At 35.0% G+C, this 23,889-nt stretch overlaps 1 protein-coding gene across 4 annotated transcripts; it reads right to left on the bottom strand.

Moving 5' to 3' along the window:
* Positions 1 to 526: 526 nt before the first annotated feature.
* Positions 527 to 22,336, bottom strand: LOC134537010 (uncharacterized). 4 transcript variants are annotated; one of them, XM_063377185.1, is made up of 8 exons: positions 22,224 to 22,307; positions 20,257 to 20,518; positions 18,561 to 18,807; positions 16,164 to 16,536; positions 14,055 to 14,440; positions 13,187 to 13,602; positions 9,958 to 10,053; positions 527 to 6,905 (listed from the first exon to the last, which is right to left on the bottom strand). In XM_063377185.1, the coding sequence occupies exons 1-7, from the start codon at positions 22,303 to 22,305 to the stop codon at positions 10,005 to 10,007; spliced, it is 1,815 nt and encodes a 604-aa protein (XP_063233255.1). In that variant the 5' UTR covers positions 22,306 to 22,307; the 3' UTR covers positions 527 to 6,905; positions 9,958 to 10,004. The 4 variants fall into 4 exon arrangements, with proteins under 4 accessions (XP_063233255.1, XP_063233257.1, XP_063233254.1 ...); XM_063377187.1 differs by lacking the exon at positions 9,958 to 10,053 and having other exon boundaries at positions 22,224 to 22,336; XM_063377184.1 differs by lacking the exon at positions 22,224 to 22,307 and having other exon boundaries at positions 20,257 to 22,162.
* Positions 22,337 to 23,889: the final 1,553 nt, after the last annotated feature.

Here is a 23,889-nt window from a genome sequence, read left to right on the forward strand (position 1 = left end):
ACTGATGTCTGTGTAAAGTTTGCTTCAAATGGCTTCATCTGGCACTAAAATGTTGAAACTGCTAAATAAATTAGGAACATAAGTGTTAAAAAAAAACATTAAATTATTAGAAATAATTCAAACATGTCATAGTTTTACTATACATATTGAACTTCTTGACATCAGAGAATTTCTTTTTATAAACTTTGATAAATTCTTATACATCCAATTAAAAAAATTAATATAAAACATGTTTTATTTACATGTAAGTAGTTTGATGTTACTCTTGTCATCTCGCATAATTCAAACAAATCCCCATTGGAAAAAAAAAAAAATAATTATGGTTATAACTTTTTTTTCTGTTACACAGGGCAGTCCACAACCTTAAACAAAAAAAACTAACTCACTGGCTTAAGGCTTTCCATTCCTTGCAAACACAGATATTGTAGTTGAATAATAGTTAAATAAACAATAAATGGTTTTAGGTTCACATAAATTAATTGACTTGCAGTGTTTTCACAAAATTAAGTGCTGAAAACATAAGAAATAAATAGTACGTAATTATTTATTTTTTTCTATACAAACACGGGACTAAATTCATTTCATAACTGTGCATTTATTTAGAGTACGTGCACAATCATTAGTACATGATGATGCGAAATCAGTACATAAGACGATGGACAGTTCATCTAGTGGTTAAGTATCTAAAATCTAGACTAGGGAACTGCAACACATTTCTCCATCAGAATCCACAACATAAAAAATATCAACTACAACACATTTGTAAAAGATGGCACAAAAAACTGTTTTCTCGGTACATAGAATAGTACAGACTGTGATTCAATCAGCAACCACAAGTTTATAAAACTGCACATTGCTGTATGTACAAGTTCATATTGAATGTCTCCGATGACAAACTCTTCGTACACTAAACAACACACCGCCACCGGGGCAATTCGTAACCCCATTTGAACAAGTTCATATTCGCACAAGACACGCTAGACAAATGTTCGCTACGTATTTCTTGACATAAACAGGACAATCAATATCTACCTGTGAATAGCTTACACATTAAAAAAAGAATTTTTCTTTACAAATTTTTACAACTGGTTTTATGATACATAAAAAAAAAGGATGCATATAACATGCCAAAAGTGCTTGAAATTTTGCACACATTTAAATCCTGCATACAATACTGTAATCAATAATCATCCTTACCAACAGTATATAAAACAGTCACATTCAAAATAGTCAAAATGGTTAACATATTCATAAAAGCTGGAGGGTCCGATGTTACAGAAAACCAAGTACAATCCTTATATGTTGGCAAATTGATTTACAACACAAATTATTTCATAATATAAAAATATTGTTGGAAGTAACTTATACAATGTGAAACTTTTAATTCATTTTGAATGGAAGCTCAATTTTTAACATTCAATAATTTACACTCTGTTTACTATGGCATCATATCACTGATGAAATCATAAAAAATAAATTTGATGAAAAGCACTTGAGTGGTACAATCACTGTAAAATATGTTTGAGCTATAAAACTTTTGGTGGTATAATTTTGCAGCTGCAACAAAGGTTGATTTGAAATTTCTATCCGATGTTTTCTCAGTCAATAGGCATTGATAACGGCTCAATAAACAAAGCTGCATGTGTCATGCCTGACATTCTAGCATATGTTCACATAATATACACTGCGCACCTGTTTCAGTCTTTCTCAACTTAGTTAATTTTTAAATATAAAATAATAGAACATTAATATTCCATCTATACAAAAACTGTGATAGTATAATGATGCTCATCACCCTGACAAATCACCAGTAGTGGGTACAAGAGTTTATTTCCGGTGGAAAATTAAAAAAAAAAAATAACATGAGAATTATTTACTCAAAGAACATATTATGTACGTAAACAACAAGTTTGGAACAGTTACATTATCATTCTCAACACGCATCACTGCCTTTGGCAGCACCCAAGCTGACTAGAGACAAGATTTTTTGGTGTTACTGTCTTTATTTTTATAAAAGCTATGTTTTAATACTTACTCCACCAAAATAGCAGTAAAATTTATGTGCTGTATTTTTACAGTGCAATCATTTATCAAATTATTTTTTTCGAATCATGAAAATTTGTTCAATTTCTTTTGTCAGGAAATAATGACATTCCTTGAATTTCAAACATTTAAAAATTCTTTTTTTTATAACTTTTTTTTATTCGAATTAAGTTTTGGGTGCATGCTACTTAATTACATGATAGAACTAGCGTTTTGGCGTTATTTCGGTTTTTTCGCAATTCACCATATAATCTTGTTCCTAGAGATAACATACCGTAAAATGAGGTTAATAGAAAAAGCGGGGTGAATATAAACAGTCCAACCCAAAGAATCGTGTGAAATCAATTGTTAAAATATTTATGTTTTGTTAGTTATTTAACAGTATTATTAAGACTGAATTTCATTGATGAATTTGTACTAAATGATTCCAAGAGCAGGCTGTTTCTATTCACCCTACTGTTTATACTCACACCGTTTTACGGTACTGCCTTCAATGAGATCTCACATATTTTTTTAACAGCTTCAAGGAAAAAAATGGGGTGGAGGTGGTAATACATATCCCCCCCCCCCCCTTTTGCAAACAACCCCTGTGGATTACCACATGGATCCATCCATCGGCCATAACTTTGACATGTAATGAATTGCTACCAAAATTTTGAAAATAGGACAAAAAATTTCAGTTTAATACACATTCCCTTAATGGTTTAAAACATCTCTTGGCAAATTATATATTATATTAAAAAAATTATTTCTTAATTTAACATTTAATACAGCACATTGTAAATGTTCAAAACTATTGTCAATATCTGTTGATTAAAAAAAATAGTAGCTACAACATACAAAACTTTACAAATACGTAATATTTTTCTAGGAGCTAGTTTAATATGTATATATTTTTAAGATAACATTCTTCACATTGAATAAGTGTGTAAAAACACATTAATCAAAACAAAATAATAAAGGTATACACAAACTGCTGAAAACTAAATTAACTATTTACTAGACCTGTGAAAATGTTAGTTTATATTTTAGTTCATATAAAATTTAAGAAAAAAATCAAACTGAAATAATTAAGGAAAACGGGATAACACATTTTAACTTGTTACCACATCTTCCAGCATTAGACGTCAAATGAAAGCATTTTCCAAGAGCTTAACACACTTATTACATGTCAGGTCATGTTATGTCACTGTTGCATGAAGTCTGCACATCACGCAATACTTATGCTGCTGTTTCAGAAACGAAGATGGGGAAGAACTATTTTGGTAAATTATTACTATGTACAGGGTTGCCACACTTTCACTTCAGCCAAATTCCTAGAGTTTTCCCGACCCATCCAAAATATTTTACACCTCAATGGTGAATTTGGCAATCTAACATATAACAATACACATCATACAAAACACACTTCAAAAAAAATACGGCGAAGAATTGACTTCGAAATAATTTTCTGCACCGTATACAGTTTACACTTTCTTTAAAACTACATAACCCATAAATGCCAGTCTGAAAAGTAAAAATTTAAGATACAAATAATTAACAGTGGACAAATTTATGGTAAATACATATACAGTTTTAAGACATTAAGATGCTAGTAAATAATATTAATGATACTTTTTTTTTAAAACAAAATGAAGAGTAAATTTTGATGACGATGCAAAAGCACCATGCAACAAAATTTTGACAGGATGAAAATAAGGTTACATACAAATAAAAATTATATAATATGTGCCTTTAAATCATATAACTTCGTGATTGTTAATGAATACTAGTCAATATCGTTAAAAAAATTATTTATTGTGAATATTAGTAATAAAAATTGTGTTTATAATATCTTGAAGTGTAATAATATATTTAATATGTAATTAAAATTAATCTCTGTTTTACTAAATAAAATAATTAATTTTACACATGTTTATATTAATCTAAAATACTTTATTTATAAATTATTTTTTAATAAGATTGAATTTATATCATTGCAATGTCACCATATTTATAATATCACTCCAGTACTTATATTATTTGCCTGCAAAATCAAAGTAAGTATTTTATTACGTCAAGTAAGTATAACTTATAACACGCGCACATAAGAAAAAGCACCCCCATGTATTTTAAAGACATCTTCTTCAATTCCCCGAGTTCTCCCGGTTTTCCTGTCTGTGGGAACTCTGATCTAGTATGAGCCTGTGCCTTCCTTCGCTTACAACCTCCGGCCCAGATTGGTGTTCTGTGTCATGCTGCAAAACTCGGAGGCGAGGCAGGTAAATGATCTCCTTACGTAACTGCTGGTGGACAAGATATCGGCAACGACCGTCGTGTTGCTGGGGGCCCAGTCGGCCAAAAGAAGAACCATCCCGCCTTCTGCGAATCCTGTTTCTTTTATTCAAATCAAATATTGAATTGAATATCAAATTACTAGGGACAAGATTACACAGTGAATTGCGATAAAACCGAAATAACACCGAAAACGCAAGTAAAAAGTAAATACACCATAAATCACCAAAATCGCAATAAAAATAATGAAACTAATTAGCATATTTAATCAAAACTCCACTACTGAATACAAAAATGTAATCTTTTAATACATTTAATTCAATTAATGTAAATTATTTAGCGTGGAGTTAGTAACTAATTTTTACGTAACAACATTGGTACATTTTTCAAACGCACATATACTTGCTGGTTTATTTGAATTTTTCCCAGTAGTTTTACATTTTTTTTTATACAAATTATTATATTGTAAAAGTTCATCTCAGTCATAATGACACTGTTTTGGTAAATTCAATATCATTGAAGAACTATCTGCTGTATTTGTTGAAAATAATCCTATCATTATGAATAAACAATAGTTCATAAAAAATAAAAACAACAATGTATCCAATGTATCCAAAATGCAGTAAAATGAAAAAGAAATATGCATGGAACAATAATAGAGAGGTGTACGATGAAAGATAAAAAAAAAACTGGCAATGCATTTTTTTAATACCACCAGCAAAATTTCAAGTTTAAAATTTATTTTTTAATATAATTGATTAAATGAAAGGATCGGATCAATCAAATTCTCGAATACCATAAAATTCTTAGTATTTAATGGATTCAATATGTAATTGAGGAAAAATATCTGAAGAAAAATAATATAAGAAATAATGTACATTAAAAAATTTAACACACAAATAACCTCTGAAATTTACTAGGGCAATTAATTTCCTCATACCTATCCTGACACCATTCCCAACTATAGTATAGTTTTTACATGTAATATAAAAATAAAATAACAATGTGTGTTGATTCTGGAAACTTATTTTGAGGAACAGATATTTAAAGGGTTGAATGTTTCAACACCATAGTTAATATTTTTCATTTCTTGTACACCCTTTTATTTTCAACCCTTGATACCTAGATTCGGATCCAAGTGGTATACTCGAGATACTCTTTGGGATTCAAATTTGAGAATTGGATTCGAGAAAATTGGGATTTGTACCGTCAGTAATAAAATTTAATTTTATTAATTTTATTTGTTACAAATAAAAAACAATATTCGTAAAGTGTTTTAGAAAAAGATCAAAATTTCTAAACAAATTATCTTATTTCCAATCATATATTTATATATATTTTTTTCAATTTAATTTTTTGTATCAATGATTTCCACTTGGTGTATTTATTCATAGCAAATAACTAAAAGCTATACATATATATTAGATTTATATATAATATCGAATCAAGTACCAAATTATTAGTATCAGACCCCTATCATTCTCTCTTTACAGCCATCACAATCAAGTCAATGAAACAAATTCTAAACTTCAGTTTTTTTTCACTGTAACCTTCTTAATGATCACTTGTTCTGAACTTGTCAAAAAATTTCCAGATTGCAGATTGTACCCGCTATTTGAACTTCAGCCTTTCTGCCGTTCACTGTCCACGATTAAAATAAACTATGGCCGATTATATCGGGCACATTAGAATATTCAAACTATGAATGTATACATTCTTACTGTACAAACTGACAAACTCAGGGATGTACTACAGTTTTACTGCATTTTGAATACTAATGAATATTCATAATGTTTAAATGTCATTTGAAATTTTTAACATTCCACAGGCCTACTATTTAGGCTACCTAAATAAACTGAATTATTAGTAAAGATGTATATAACATTACAAACAAAATTAGAATTTAAAAAAAAACATACAGGTTGAGTTTGCATTTTACTGATAAACCAAACGCAGGTTCGACATGAAAAAATTAGTTGAAACCGCAGCCACATTTGTCACGGTCATAAAATGATTTTATTGAAATAATTCAAGGTAAAAAAAGTGTCACAAAAAACTCCTAAAAGCATTGGAAATAAAAATTATTCCAATGAACTTATTTTACAATAGCAAATATTTTTGCGGTGGTTGTAGAGTTTTGTTGAATAAATCTTTATGCAGTAAGTTGGTGTTCCAACTGAAACACCTTTTTAATGGCTCCCTTCCTCGCAAAAATCCAGTTGACAAATGGCACTTTGCTTGATCTGTGCTTACACGAGAGAGCTATCACAACCTATTTCATTAAGCAAGTCAAAAAATACAGGAATCAAAACATATTCAGTATAGTTGTGATCTACATTGTTCGCCTATTGTGAACTGGCCAACTTCAAAACTTCACAGACTTAGAATTAGTCTCTTCGAATAATTGCAAGGACTACACTGAGCACCAGTGCTGCCTTGACAGTGGATACAAAAATCACAATAAAAATAAGACTGATACTAATATAAAACTTACTTTCAAATAACGTAACAAAACAGTCAAATATCTCGTAAAGCTCCAAGGCAAATCTTTATCCGTGGCATCCGATCACATTAAAGATGGTGCAACTCTGAAACAAAACAAAAAAAAAAATTGTTAAGTTTATTCACTTTTAACTATTCCATACTAACCTACGTTATTAAAGTTACTGTAACAATAATGTGAAAGATAAAGCACAAAAAAAAAAATGAACACTTCATATTTATTTCTATTTCTAAATACATAACCACTTTTCCAGAAACACATCAGCTATTTCACCAACCACTTTCTAAACTGAACCCACAAAAGTTTTTAATGATTTACATTTATAATTATTTATTTAAAGAAATTTATATATTTAATAATTATTTAAATTTATATTTTAAAATGCCTGAACAACAGAACTAGGGCCAACAAATTAATACTAATCACTTGATCACATTTTTCTAACAGCTCTTTGAAGTAAAATCAGGGGTTACTTCATTAGTACATACAGAGCTACGTATCTCAGAAGATACCAATTCATTGAAGTTTAAACAATTTAACCTATATTATTTTAATAAACTAATTTTTTAAGGGTTGTGCAAACACTTTACCTTAAACTAAATGATTAAAATGTTTATGAACTGCACAAAAACTAAAACTTTGTTAAGGTTTATTTCTTAATGGAAATAATTTCTAGAATCACAAAACGTTCCTTGTTCTTTTGCAATATATGGAAAATATGATATGTAATAAATTTATCTTGTATACACTATTTAGTACTTAAAAGAAGTTAACATTAATACATATTTTCTTTAAAATTGAAAAATAAATAGGTTTATTTAAAATGTAACTTTTTTCAGACATAATTAAAAATATGAACTTTTCAAGGCTAAATTGAAAGTTAATTTTTTTTACGAGTGAGCTGGGCAACATTGAACTATTTCTGCCATTGTGAATTATTTTGTCAAACACAACCCTTTTTACTTAAGATCATCTTACAAACTAAGTCCTTGTATTTTAGTGTCTCTTACATTCAATTTATTATTATATTTGAAATAATCATTTAAAAATAAGTCTTATAGTTTACGTTATATAATGTCATATTCAAGGACCTATTATATCAGTTCGATGCTGTCATATTCGAAACCAACTTGTGTTAAAACTCTACTTACGCTGAAAATTAATACATCCTAAACTTAGAAAATGTTATATTAAAGTCATCCTACATAAAACTGTACAAATATGTTGATTGACATTTAGTTTATACATTATATATTTTTACACAAGTATATAATTAATTTCCAACTAAAACTAGACCTACTTGAAAATTCATTAATCCAAACATGTTCTTTTATTATTATTTTTTCATCAAGAGAATTTCTTATTCAAATAAGATTAATTAATGACAATTGTTTCAAAATTTTTTGACATCAATATCACCACAAAAAATTTGCACAACCCTAATTTTTTTAACATATGGCCTTTAGGCCTATGCAATTATTCAAATTTGAATACCAATAATAAACTTTTACTTTACCTTAAACCCTTTTATGATTTTTAATGGGAATTCATAATAAAAAAAAAACAATAAGGGACGTTTTAAACTTGCAACAAGTATTCAAAGTTTTGTCGCTACTGTCTCGCTAAACATTAATGGAAAAAATCAAGTAAATAATTCAAAATGCAGCATATTTGTTTTCAAACTTGAAAAAAAATATTATTTCATTATTTGTATTCTTTTCGTCACACGTACCAGAAGTTAGAAAAAAAAATGTAAACAATCATGGACTACAAAACCACAAAACACTGACATTCCATTGACACTGAAACAAAAAGACGTAATTGTCATAGTTTCAACAACATATAAATCAATAGTCACAATCAATCTAACACCATGTGATGCAGTAGCAACTTACTCGTCCTGTATATGTATTAATAAACAGACAATGTGAAATTAAATTAGCAAAAAATTGTGTTTGTATAATATTACTAAACTAAAATAAATTTACCTGGTTGCAGTTAACAACAAAAATTTGCGAATAACTGGGGTTTAAATATGTAAATATTAGCTCATTCAATCACTAATTTAGCAATACATAATTTTAAAAAAATATATATATTAATGTTTTTCGTAAAATAGATTTCATAGTATTTGACATTTTGCAAAAATTTTCTGGATTAATATGTATAGTAGCAGGTTGTGGAAAAAAAGGCAAATAGAAACTAAAATGAAAGGTTGGTTTGTTGGGTTAAGTTATTAGGTTAACTGAATGATTAAAAAAAAAATTATTTCATAATTCAAATATTTTAACAAACATTTTCGATATAAATATTGTAGCTGACTAAACTTAGCCAAACTTTCATTTCAGTATTATATGTCAAATTTTCCAGAAGTTGTTACATGAGTTGAAAAAAATATATATTTTATTTGTTGAATTCTAATTCTCATTCTTACTATTCAAATTTGATATTAGCATTCGTGAATAATTTGATATTCGAATTTGATTCGAACTAAAAACAGCTAATCGCACAGGCCTAATGGCTGCATGAAAAAAAAAAAATCTTTATTTTTTACCATTATAGGCATTTATTAAATAAGGTAGCAAAACCCAAAAAAAGAATTAATTCCTTTACTTCAAGGTTTCACAATGTTTTCTTGAGCAAAAAAAAACTGTGTGTATACCAAACCCTAAATACTCACGCTTCCTATTAAAAAAAAAAAAAAAAAAAAAGTCAAAAGTGATGTTTCTTACATCAACCTGAAGTGCCACATTCACCATAAAAGTAAAAGAATAAAGTTCTACTCTACTACAGCAGAATTGTAACACTTAAAATATCAACCAAAATACAATATGCAAAGCACAGTGATGGGTGGGTGACAGTGGACAACGAATACTAACCTTTTAATTTGATTCCATGACCTAACATGCTACATTTCACCAATAATTACTTAATTTCCACGTTTAATTATTTCAAAGAATTAATCTCCCAGCCACCCTGATCATGCAGCAAGCATCCGAAAAATTACGATTTAAAAGCCTTTTACCATCTCAAGATATAGATTGATTTTTTTTAAATTGTTTAAACTTTAAAAAAAAAAAAAACTGAAAGACCTGCTTATGATGCCATCTACTTTCTTGTGTTTTTTTTTACTACACCTGTTTCAGCAAATTTTCAGCGGCCTGCCAACTTTGGTAGACTATTTTCACAGGCTTGCCTGCGGCACCATTTGTATAACGGAACAGTCAAAAGGCCTGCAACACATGATAATACGAAGGACAATAATGCTACGTTTAGAAGATTGAGATGAAATCAACATGTGTTAATGGGCAAGATAATCAGACGAGAGGTAAGGCATGAGATGCAGGATAGGCACATAAGAAAAGGCAAAATGGGAGATAAAAATAAAAGAGCAATGAGACAGAAAAACACGAAGAAGGATACGAGATGATGAGATACGTGATGAAAGGAGCCGAGAGAAGCACAGTATTTACATGAACAGAAGGCGACCTCAATTGCAAGCTGACCCCTACAATTTTATTTCCCTGGAAAAATAATAATTAACTATTACCCTTTTTCCACATGCGAATCACTGTCACCCACTTTTGAGTATTATTTTTTATACATCCTTCACCGCTGCATGTTCTTCTCCGGGAACTCGCATTACCGTTCTCTTTGCAGTTGTCTATCTGCTTGACAGCGTACAACTTTAGGTTGTCATTACAAAAAAAAAAACGAGTTTTTTTCTTGTTTTGAAACCTATCCTACAGATATGCCAAGTTTTTCGAAACGATAATCCGTAACAGGTACACAATTGTAAAAATTCTGAAAAACTGCAGTGTTTTTATCACATAATCATTACACATTTTATGCTAAAATCAAGCTTGTTAAGTCGGGGTGCCATTTTTATGCGAGAAAAGCATTTTTGTAGAGGTTAAGTTTTTGATAAAAACAAAGCATGTTGCATAAAAAGTACGTTTAGTTAAGAAACAGTATTAAAAATGTACGCTAAACAATTTAAATTAATTAGTCATGCTACAACAATTATATCATTCAACTTAAAATAGAATAACAATAACAGTGACCTGAACATGAGCTCAAATTAACGTAGTATACTCGTAATTATTGTAGTAGTGCACAATAACCACGACAGAATGCGGCACGAGACAGAACGCGTGTGTTGCATGCAATATGTGAGCTATCAATATTGATATTCGACTACGTGCACGCATTCTATAAGGGCATCAATGTAACCAAACACGAATGATGCCAACTAGCGCTGGCTACAATGTTAAAAACTGTACACATTGGCAACAAAGCCGAACCGATAATTCTTATGTTTTAAAATGTCTTTAAAAGAAAATTTACACATCTGACAACTTTGTACATATTTCTGTTAATTAAATACTTAAGTAGTTAAAAACCTAACAAATACTGGACTTAAACATTAAAATACACAATTTTATACCAGAAAAGAAGATTATGAGCAAAATCTTGCACAGGGAAAAATAATGTATGTTTCATGAAGAAAATGGAGGGACCGAAAATTTTACTTTTTTGGACGGTAAATCATATAGTGCAGGTAAATCTTTAATGATTTTTACTTTAATTATAATGACTATATATGCCCATTATAACTACCACACTACCTGAAAGCAATTTTTTAAAAATTGATTGCTGTTGCCCAGTGCTCTGGCCTGTGATCTTTGGCAAGGTCATGTTTACTAGCTGTACAAAGCGCTCGGAATCTAACAGCGGGACCAAAAACATCATGCGATTTTTATGTGAGAATATATTTATTTTTTCTAATATTTATGCCCTAAAATAACAGTGTGATAATTATGTGATAAAACACGGTATAATTTAGAATTCCAATGTTTTTGGGAACAGTGTTTCTAGGAAAACCTCTGCCTCTATTCGGGTAAATATGATAAGACACAAGGAAAAAATAAAAATAAATAATAAATAAGAAATAATAGATGGTACAGTTGAGATGGAGATTACAGAATATAGATGAAGATAAAAGGGTGGGATCAAACTGACCGAGGGCTCCACAGGGGAAGCAGGATGTAGACGGTAGAAAGGGGCAGCAAGGTGTAGAAGGGAAAGAAGGAAAAAAAGGATACAGTGTAGTGGAAGAAGGGTGCGGTTAGGTTTAGAGGAAGGAAGGGGAACATGATGTAGAGGGGCAAGGTGGAGCAGAGTATTTGTGGAGCAGGGTGTAGAGGGGGAATAATATAGAGTGGCATGGTGTAGAGGGGGGAATAATATAGAGTGGCAGGGTGCAGAGGGGGGAATAATATAGAGTAGCAGGGTGTAGGGGGGGTAATAATATAGAGTTGCGGGGAATTGGGGGGAATAATATAGAGTAGCAGGGTGTAGGGGGAATAATATAGAGTAGCAGGGTGTAGGGGGAATAATATAGAGTAGCAGGGTGTAGGGGAGAATAATATAGAGTAGCGGGGTGTAGGGGGGAATAATATAGAGTAGCAGGGTGTGGGGGGGATGATATAGAGTAGCCGGGTGTAGATGGGGAATGATATAGAGTAGCATGATGTAGAGGGGGGTAATAATACAGAGTGGCAGGGTGTAGGGGGGTAATAATATAGAGTTGCAGGGAGTTGGGGGGAATAATATAGAGTAGCAGGGTGTAGGGGGAATAATATAGAGTAGCAGGGTGTAGGGGGGGAATAATATAGTGTGGCAGGGTGTAGAGGGGGGAATAATATAGTGTGGCCTGGTGTAGAGGGGGGAATAATATAGTGTGGCCTGGTGTAGAGGGGGATAATATAGAGTGGAGTGGTGTAGAGGGGGGTAATAATATAGAGTTGCAGGGTGTAGGGGGTAATAATATAGAGTTGAAGGGGGGAGGTAAAAATTTAGTTGCAGGGTGTTGGGGGGAATAATATAGTGGCAGGGTGTAGATGGGGGAATAATATAGAGTGGCCAGGGGTATATGGGGAATGATATAGAGTGGCAGGGTGTAGAGGGGGATAACATAGAGGCAGGGTGCAGAGGGGGGAATAATATAGTGTGGCAGGGTGTAGATGGGGGAATGATATAGAGTGGCCAGGTGTAGATGGGGAATTATATAGAGTAGCATGGTGTAGAGGGGGGTAATAATATAGAGTGGCTGGGCATAAGGGAGGGGGATAATAATATAGAGTGGCAGGGTATAGGAGGGTAATAATATAGAGTGGCAGGGTGTAGGGGGTAATAATATAGAGTGGCAGGGTGTAGGGGGTAATAATATAGAGTAGCATGGTGTATATGGAGGAATAATACAGAGTGGCAGGGTGTAGAGGGCAACAGGATAAAGGTGGCAAGGTGTAGAGAGGGGGAAGGAAAGCAGGGGTTAGATGAGGAGAGAGAAAGAGAGCTGCTCACTGGTAGAAGGCGGCAGAGTTGACATTCATGTAGCTGCAGGAGTTCTGGGCCAGGCTCATGGTGGCGACCTGGGCGGGCACGGCCACCGTGGTGGCCTGGGCGCTGACGAGCGGGCTCAGCACGCCCTGCTGCGCGGAGAAGGTGTGCAGGTTCAGCTGCATGGCGTGGTGCGGCTGCTGGCCCAGCATGTCCGAGGCCTGCTGCGGCAGCTGCGCCAGCTCGTGCAGCCCCACCGGCAGGATGTACATGTCCGTCGTCGCGGGTGCCGCCACCTGCTGCTGCTGCTGCTGCCGTTGCTGCTGTTGTTGTTGTTGTTGCTGCTGCTGCTGCTGCTGTTGCTGCTGCTGCTGCTGTTGCTGTTGTTGTTGCCCCGAGCCTACGCTTCCCGCCGACTGGTTTGTGTTCGCCGACACCGCCTGCGCACAGCATACAGACCCACCCTAGAGAGGATAAAGTTTGCCTTGACGCAGTCCCGACGTGCTGCGAGAGACAATATCGACCCTAACAATTTCAGCAAACTATATCTCAAGATAAGATGTACGATTCGAGTCACACATTTGTGCACACAAAGAGACATTCAAAGAAGAATCAAAAACATACTCCAAACATATCTCTATTAAATTTTTTGTTTCTATCTACAATTCTGTGAATTATTTGTCCTTATAATGTAAAATAATAAACATACTAAACAATATTTAAAAGTGTCAAAGCTGTTCTTTACTTAGAGTCCATGTAGAACTACCGAGTGTTAAAACTAATTATTAAAAAATGTAACAGGTAAACATACGAGACTCGGGGGATCAGATCAAGAGTTCGCCTCACTGATTACAGTAAGCAAACGAGGGCTGGTTGAAAACGAGGCCCGTACCTGCATCTGCAGCTCCCGCTCGCGCGAGATCTTCTTGGGCGACTTCTGCTTGCGCTCCGTCTTGATCTGCGCGTTGGCCGCCGTCTTCTCCTCCTTCAGCATCCACAGCTTCTTCTTGAGCGACAGGAAGTCCTGGAACTTGAACTCGTCGTGGAACGTCTTGCTGTAGAGCCAGTGCTTCACGATGGGCTTGGGCCCCTTGGTCTTCTCCAGCTTCACTTGGAGCGGCGGCGGGGGAGGCGGAGGCGGGGGTGGTGGTGGGGGCGGGGGTGGCTGCTGTTGCTGCTGCTGCTGCTGCTGCTGCTGACCGTCCGCTTCCCGGGGCCCGGGGTGGGGGTTGTGGTTGTGGACAGCGTGGGTCCCGTAATGGGTCTGCTGCTGGTGGTCTACAAAAAAAATTTTAAATCGACATTAAGAGAGAAAGCGGGTTGGAAGAAAAACAAATTTAATAATCAAAAAGCCTAAACAACACATGCTTCTTAGCAGTAAAGAAAAATTATATCAAGCCGTTAAATTTTTTTTTTTTTTCAGTTTTAATCACTTTTCTTTTTGATCTATAAACATGCCTAAATGTCCCAATTAGCAAGTTACAATTTTTAAGCACCTAAGAAACATCCTAACAGAATAGGTAAAAAACTCTACATGTAGTTAATAATTAAAAGTTTTCAATTATTTTTGTGAATAATACATATATGTATACTTTTATTTTATTTCAATTACGCAAAAAAAATTTCTTTGGATTGTAACTCGCTATTAATTAAAACAAAAGCTTTTATGATCAAATGCAGATGTGATTAACCAAAGAAATACCCTAATTAAGAAACAATATAAGTAGGAGTATTATTTGTGTATTGGGACACCGGATTGCGGGTTGGGATTCAGGATTCGTGGCCAGCTTGGATGACCTTGACTGTTGAACTGAACGACCATGATCTTGGTAATCTTCATAGATGACCTTGACCTCTCGCAGTTAACTAACTCAAGCACCCCTGAACATTTAGCATCCCGTTACGGTCATCACCATATGCTATTACCTGCTAGGCCACCACATCATTAGCAAATACATAACACTTTTAGAAGTATATATAAAATAAGAACATCTCAGAAATTATAAAATTCATATGAGTCCTTTATCAAATATGTTTGAATAAAAATGATTATATTTAACCTTAACACATAGCTATGTCTTTTGACCAAAGTCCCTAGTAAAAAATGGTATAAAATCCTCTTGCATTCGTAAGTCTTTCACATATATCCCTTTCATTCCTATCACACATATTAAGTATTAAAATACATATTTTAAAATAAAGATAATGTAAATATGAGCTTGACATACATATGTCTTTAGACTACACCCCTTTATCCATGCCCATAGATAACGCTTGCTTTTAAAATGAAATTTTTTATATAATTACAATATTTTGATATTGGTGCACTTCACAACTGTAAGGGATTTGGGTTCGTTTCCTGTCTGGCAGTCCTCGCATTTGGTGTGTTTTATTAGGAACGAATGAAAAGGGCCTAGGTTAAAGACATACCTATGTCAAAGGATTATAATTACATAAAACTTTAAATTAAAAAATAAAAAACACTTTAAATGTGTATTAACAGCGTATGTTCTAGCTTTGAATATATATATATATATATATATATACACACATATACTGTATAGAAGTCGCCAGGCGCAATCGCCACCATTTCTAGGGCATCGACTCGTGGTGGTCCCTAGCGGACAAGTGTCGAACTCTTCAAACACCCCCTTCCCCACCCTCCCTCAAACACACGTTGTCCTCCACCCACCCTCTACCCCACCTCTCATCCCTACAGTTTTTTGCGACGCACAAACTCCCGTTGAACGACCTTGAGCTGCAGTGAATGTTGGGTTGGTGGGGGGGTGCGGGGGGAATGACAGCGGGCGACAGTGCTGCGCTCTTAACGTGCAAACAACAACCTAAGACGATACAGGGCGTTACGGCAGCGGTGAAGTTCCCAAGCTGCTCCTCATACGCTCCTGAAAAACGTAGAGTAAATCCTATCCACTCGCGACTTCTACACAGTATAATATATAATATTCAAAGGTTCTAGCGAGCGAAGGGAGGAGAGGCTGACCCACGAGGCCCAGGCTGGTGGCCATGACCTGCATGGTCTGGTACTGGGCGAGGTCGGGGTAGGCCACGGCGTGGTGCTGGTGCGTGTGGTGCTGGTGCATGTGGTGGCCCAGGTGCTGGGACTGGTGCCCAGCGGCGAAGCCCTGTTGCTGCTGCTGCTGCTGCTGCTGCTGCTGCTGGTACTGCGTCTGTGCCTGCGTCTGCAGCTGCAGGTGGTGGTGGTGGTGCGGGGGGTGGGCGTGGTGGTGGGGCTTCTCGCTGGTGAACTGCAGGCTGTAGAAGTTGGGGTCGTGCTTCTCCAGGTAGTCCTTCCACATCTTGGTGATGTTCAGGTCCGGCCCGTTGTGCTTCTCCTCCTTCAGGAACTCCCGCACCTGCGGCAGCCCACGTCGTCAGGGACGCTCACGCAACTGAATCTTAGTTTTAATTTTCGAACACTTTACACTATGTATTGGAGTTTCAGAAAATTCAACATTACTTTTAAATAACTGTACCGATTGTGCTGAAAATCGGTGGACGATCGTTAAATTACATAATATTAATAATTCAAAACGACGAAAACATGATTGAAAAGTCAAATTGATGGTTGTTCCAATCAAGTGGAAGAGAGATGTGGTGCAAGCGTACAATGAGCGTAACGGGACACATCGTAGTGGGACAATGTGCGTTACGGGACACTTTTTCCTGCGTACAGCCGGCGTTCAATCGTGGGTTTTCGCAACTGCCACGAGAGGTGGGTTTTCTTCGGGTACTGCCGTTTCCCACCATCCAATCATTCATTCGATGCTCCGAACGGCATCTCACCTCCTTCCATCGCCTCAAGAGGCCCTGACGTAGACAAAATCCATTCCAAAATATCGCGCACATGAAAAATCTTTAAATTTCCCATCCAAATCATTCCCGCTGTGCCAACCAATTCTTCATTCTAGTCCTTGCATTTCCAGCAACTCGAGCTCTCTTACAAAACACGACTTCGTAACGGGAGGGTTGTGCAGTTTGTGGAGACATGTTTTCCTATTAATTCTGCTGGAATGCCACTAGCAATGCTCCAACAGAACCGGCGAAGCTTGTACGCGGCTTCCAGTACACTTGACCTGAAGTCAGCGCCACGCCAAAGACGAGCTTGGTTAATATCTTTATGGGCCTAAAAGGTCGTTGGCACGAGGGGGATATGAACCCCTGCCTGGGAGTCAAGCGGGAGAAACAGCTCTACCCCACCTTAAGTACAACCTCATGTCGCTGCTGCGGCCGTCAGTAGTTACGCCCAAGGACTTTGCAGTCAATAGTGATAAGCCCAGTGATCCTCAAGGATTAGTAATAAAACTACAGTATTAAGCCTCGAAACTGGTGTTATTATTTATTATCATACTATTTATACCTGGCCATAATGACACCATTTCTTTGACTGCTCCTTAAACGAAAAAAATGTAAAAGTTTTAGTAATAACGCTGGAGCCCCATTTTTATTTTTACATTATTTTGCATGGGCTATAAACTTTTAACGTCAGCATTATGCTGTTGTCTTAAACGAGCCGGTATTTTAATATTAATTGAATTTGGAACACATAATGTTTTGCCATGGATCATTTGTTTTAATTATCAGCCCATAATATTCTTTTAGTAATTGTTAGCATCGATAAGATATTTGCTCGAGACTTAATCCCGACGGTTTGTGTGTTCGCCCGCAGCTTAAGCAAGTGATTGATTTCAAGACTCGAACCCAAGTTATAATGCTCGGATCATGCGTCATTTTTGGAATCCTGTAATGAAAATGTGTATTAAATATTGTTAATAAATCACTGGCTATAATCCACCTCGCTATTTTATATGACCATTACATTCCTTAACCATAAACATATATATACAAAATCAATAGTTCAATGTGGTAAAAAACTCAATTACGAAATAAAATGTTGGATAAAATTTTGAAATGAATTCCGTTTAAGTTTGATAAAAAAAAGTTTTTAATTGTGTGCATTGGTATATTAACAAATGCACAAAAACTTTATACGAATTACAATTTTGTTTCTCCAATAACAGCAAACATAACAATAACATACAGCACAATACACTTAAATATTATTCAAATGATTACTTAAATACACTCTAATTGCATTTAGATGTATGTATAATTAATAATTTGATTTGATCTTGATGGGAGCAGTGTCTTGATCAAAAAAATAGTCAACAAGCACAATTCCGTTGTTGGAAAGCAAATAATTTGATTAACATACATTCTTATGAGAAAAAAATTGATAAGCGCTGTTTTAATTAACGTTCAGTTTTCCTGGAACAAATTAGGGTGTTACTTCAAGTGACTAGCGCAACTATATTTGAACAAATCTTTGTACAAGAGCACGACTCGAATGTGGACACGCACGGGCCGAAGGACGACTCACCCGGTCAGACCTGATGATGGAGTATATGTGGCTGCGGACTTGCTGCAGCGTCTCCTCCGAGATCTTGCGCGGCCGGTTCTCGTGCCGGCCCCGCCCGTCCCGCGGGAACATGATGTTCTGGTCCTGCTTCTGGCACAGGATGCGGATCTTGTGAGGGGAGATGCCGTGGATGTGCGCGAACGCCAGCCGGCAGATCTGCACCTCCTTGCCGCGTATCCGCACAAAGTACTTGTACGAACATGTTCGCCTGTTCACGGAACAGAAAAACATTCAGTGTCTTGTATAGCTTTGGCCATCAACTGGCTTTTGAAAAGAGCATCGCCAAAACTAGTGCGATCCTTAACCTCTCGGTTCCTAATTATGTCCATAAATTTTTTAAACTTAAGCCGAGCTACACGTTAGTCTAGTATCATTGCAAATATGGCACATCAGTTGATACCTTAGTGGAAAGGACCAGCAACATAACTCCCGAAAAACAACTGTTTCGTGTTTCCAAACCAAACATGAAAACCCAAACAATTTCTTCTTTAGACCTACAATCACTTCACGAAACAGCCAGAATAATAAATAATTTAACATTTGTATTTTAAAATTTCGATACAAACTGGAAATTATATTCATCTAACACATTCCGAAATTGTTTTGCATCATTTTTACAAGTACACGCTGATTATGTGTTACTTGATGCTTGCTACTTTAATTGTACATCGAAAGATCCTGAATAAAAATCAACTCTATCACAATACAAACAACAATTAATACCACGTCTTTTGGAAGTTATTTTAATCCATATTCAACTTATGATCATAATTCCTTGTTATATAACAAGTTTCTGCTATGTCAAGGATATTTCGACGTACTGAATTAAAACCACAAGCATCATGTACCACTAGATCAATATATTCTGGATCATGCAAGTTTTATAAGTGATATAGAACTTTCAGTACACATTTGAATGATAGCCACATACAGTATTTACTAATAATGATTATAATATGGCTAGTTTTGGCACAATTATAGACTGAATGTATTAAGTATATAAAAATCAAGAATTTGAAGTACTGCCAGAAACAAAATGAATTTATACAATAGAATACAATACAATACAATACAATAGAAATGAATTGAAAAGATCCCAAATGTAATGAAATAAATGAATTGTAGTAAAATTACATTAAAAGAACCAAAAGAAACCAATTCTTATGAAATAAAACTATTTTAATTCAATCAAACTTTATTTGAATTAAATGTTTGAATTGTACCGATATAAATCAACGAAAAGAACTGAAAAGTAATGAAATGTTACCTTAGCTACATATGAACGCGAAACTAACGAAATAATCTGAAATGAGACAAATGTAAATTAAATAAAACCACATAAACATAGATGAATCGAAACCTTATTAGTCAAACATAATGAATTTATACAACTGACGCAGTGTACGCTTTAGACATCTGCGAATTGTGATTTTTCAGTTCAAATCTAATTTGAATTGAATTAAAAAAAAATCACGAGTTTCAAATTTTTTTCGAATCGAATTTAGGAATATTTATTCAAATAACATAGATTAAAAAATTTTAACATACCACCTTTGAAAAACTTGTCACATAATATGATAAAACTATCACACTTGCGTTAGGAAGTATACAAGTGTGATAGTGATTATGTTTAGTGGAATTGAGCGACGGCCCGCACCTGTCCGAATCCTTGTGCCGCTTGCGGGCGATGTCGTGCTTGCGGATGAGCCCGAACAGGTACGCGTTCTGCTCGTCGTGCGAGTTGAGGGAGTAGTAGCCGTCGAACAGCTTGTGGCGGTGCTCCTCCGACACGACCGTGTAGCACTTGCGCCGGCACCGGCAGTCCTCCCCGATCTTCCGCTCCTGCACCAGGTCGCCCTTGCTGTTGATGTACGACTTGCCCGCGACGCGCAGCCGCTTCCGCTTCTCTCGCTTCCACTCTGCGCAAGGGGGGCCCCCCGCCCCGCCCCCGTCAGCCGGCTGCCGAGGCTTCCGACACGGGGAACGACAGCAACATGCGCGGGAATACATTTGCATGCTTGTTTCATTACGAAAGTAATTTTCAAGTACTACTTGTACCACACCTGCTACTATCGCTCCAAAATTCACTCTCTCATTACTAGTTGTTACCACACTATTAAGTCTCTCACTGTGACCAATATAATGTGAACTTGATTTTTTTTTAATTTTGTTTATGGCCAGAGTTCTATTAAGGAGTTTAAATTAACAGTATACAAAGTTATCTTTAGTCAAAGAAGCAAACTATCAGTACCACACAACTGAGTCCCACAAACTTTCATCAACATGTTAAGATTGTTCAAGTTGAAACTTCTATGCTGTCTATGTAGGACCCTTACGCAGCATAACCTATTCCCAAAGAGATCAATACCTCAATGCTGCTTAACAGCTCAGCTAGTTTCGCAACAGCATACGTACAGCACAGATACACTTAAGTTAAATGAACACACAGATAGCAGCTGCTACACTGTAAAAATACATCATGCACAGAGAAAAACCGAACGCACACTGTGCACAAACTGACGAACTTCTAACTTTTCTCTGTGCTGGCCCCCGGCCACTGTGTATGCTACTTCAGTAGTGACAGTTGTTTTGATATGTGCATTCAAAAGATAAATAGTAAAACTACTTTGCATATGTACTTATTTGCTCTGAATTTTTGGTACCTTATTATTCCTTAACACTAAAACCAAAATAGTGGAATCAAACACTTGGAATTAGGTGAACAACTGCTGCCGTAAATAATATAACAAAATTCAAATTTTCACTCTGAAAATTTAGACAGGCGTATATACTGAAAAAATTTGAATGATTCAAACTGCTCTGCATGCGTGTGTGTGTGTGTGTGTGTGTGTGCATATGTGCTATTTATATGCCGTTTGCATGTTATCGTGAATGTAGCCTAGACTTAGTTAAAAATCCCACGAGTTCAAAACAACTATAAAAATGTAATGTTTATTTTTTTTTTCAGTCCTGAGTTTTGAAAAATAACAAAATCACAATTCTAAAATCCAAAACTTTACTTTTAAAAATGCGTTACTCTTTTTCTGAAGCTCTCAGCACTCTTTAAAAACGTTTTCTTCAGAAAAATAAACACCAACACCAAAATATGCACATATCTTATATAAACTATATATTTGCTTATTTCTTTGAGCAACCTAACAAAGACTGTTATTAAACTTATAAATATACACGATCTTAATCCCTAATAAAGCACTTCACACATGAACGCATGCCCGCAAATTAAAAATACATTTGGTAATCTTTTGAACAGCGGGCATTTTGTGCGCAGAAGGGTCTAAAACGCAGAAATTTTCTTCGTAGCAACACACAATATCTTCATCAATTATTCAAAAACACGGCATTAATATACACAAATAATTTAATAGGCGCTCTCGCACTGCCAGGCTGTAACTAGTATGTTAAAAACACAAACGTAATAAGCTCAATATTACATAATTTCATTTAAAAAAATCATTACACAAAACGTCAACGAAGGTTCTGCCATCCAAACATTTAAATAAAAATAATCACATTTCTCTTTGAAATACGTAATAAAATAATATAAAAAAATAAACCTTATGAGCTGTTTGTGCATCGGTTTGCATAAGCTACTGTCAAACACACCTGATGGATTTCTGGTTCGCTTTTTCGTTTCCTTGGCTTGTGCACCTTCGCCTTCTGCCATTCTGCTTCGAGAACGGGGCATTTTCAGCAAACCCCAATCATTTCTTTTGTAGAAACAACAACAAAAAAAATCTCATAGACAGAGATCGATTAATAGTGTGCGTTCAGAACTACTTTTAATATTAACAATTCTAAAGAATTAAAATTTCTGACAGAACGGAAAGCCACAGAAACAATAATTAAAAACATAAAATAACGCAAATTAACTTATTAATCTTTCAACAATTAAAAATTAATAAGTTGGAAAGTGTGTCTTAAATTTATCTGCAAACATATACACTATAGACAACAAATATGTTATGAAATTTTTATAGGAAATTCTTAAAATCATCCTTAAAACGAAAATTATGGCTGTATCCGAATACTGGCCTAATGGATCCCTTAGCTAAGGGATCCATTAGGCCAGTATTCGGATACAGCCATAATTTTCGTTTTAAGGATGATTTTAAGAATTTCCTATAAAAATTTCATAACATATTTGTTGTCTATAGTGTATATGTTTGCAGATAAATTTAAGACACACTTTCCAACTTATTAATTTTTAATTGTTGAAAGATTAATAAGTTAATTTGCGTTATTTTATGTTTTTAATTATTGTTTCTGTGGCACTAAAAGTGCATCGTAGTGGACGCGGCCATCTTTGTGTTGAATCCGAATTCTCACAAGGGATGCCGATGCATCCCTTCACGCATCCACTAATTCGAGATTTCTAGGGATGCGACACTCGCATCCACTAACGCGTCCCTACATCCATTAGCTTCGGAATCGGGTTTTATTTTGTTTGTGTATAATATTACTTCAGATTTTCAGCATAAGATTTATTTAAAACATTATAAGCGAAAGTGATAACTTAAACAGAGACAAATGAAGACGTTAATAAATATAATAAAAATACGAATTTAAACTTAAAGGAAACTTCAAAACTCATAAGTATTTTTAAAGTTTACAATTTATAAAATGTATTTTAATTGGATCGCTAACATGTATAACATACACGTTACATTATTTTTTAATTGGTAGGTATTTATTATTTACGTTTTGCTGAATATTCGTAGATATCCCTACACAAAATGGCTGCGTAAACATTAGTACGACTGACAGTCAACAGGTGGTGCTAGCAGTAAAAGTATTCAGATACTATCCATCCATTAGAAATGTGTCCTCTACATTGTGGCTGCATTTGCTAAGGGATGTAGGGATGTGTGTGCTAAGGACGCATCCCTATGTATTCGGATACAGCCTATATTTTTATCCCCTTTAGTAAATTCCCAGTGGAAAATATATTTAACAATAAAACGTTATAAACTTTAAGTATTACTTGAAATAATATAAACTTTTAAACTGTTACTGTACCTAAAATCATTCCGTAAAATATAATAGCCTTAAAAAATTATTGAATCCAAGATGGCTACTTTCTATTTGAGTGTAGAGGTGGGTCGAAAAGTATCATCTTGATACTTTGTCACTGATACGCGCCTATATCAGGAACGGCAAACGAGTACACTTGAAAAGTATCAAGTACTTTAGTATCAGTTCAGAATTCGCCTGGAACAACACCACGGCCAATGTGCGCAGAACCAAATCGCAGATGACGGTCACTTGGGTG

This window comes from Bacillus rossius, chromosome 11, assembly GCF_032445375.1.
Source record: "Bacillus rossius redtenbacheri isolate Brsri chromosome 11, Brsri_v3, whole genome shotgun sequence".
NCBI lineage: Eukaryota > Metazoa > Arthropoda > Insecta > Phasmatodea > Bacillidae > Bacillus > Bacillus rossius.

Coding starts and splice junctions, on each gene's coding strand:
- LOC134537010 (XM_063377184.1), bottom strand. CDS start 20,615: ATGCAAATGTATTCCCGCGCATGTTGCTGTCGTTCCCCGTGTCGGAAG. Junction 18,808..20,256: donor CGGCACAAGGATTCGGACAG/GTGCGGGCCGTC, acceptor TTCCGTGAACAG/GCGAACATGTTCGTACAAGT. Junction 16,537..18,560: donor CCATCATCAGGTCTGACCGG/GTGAGTCGTCCT, acceptor GGGCTGCCGCAG/GTGCGGGAGTTCCTGAAGGA.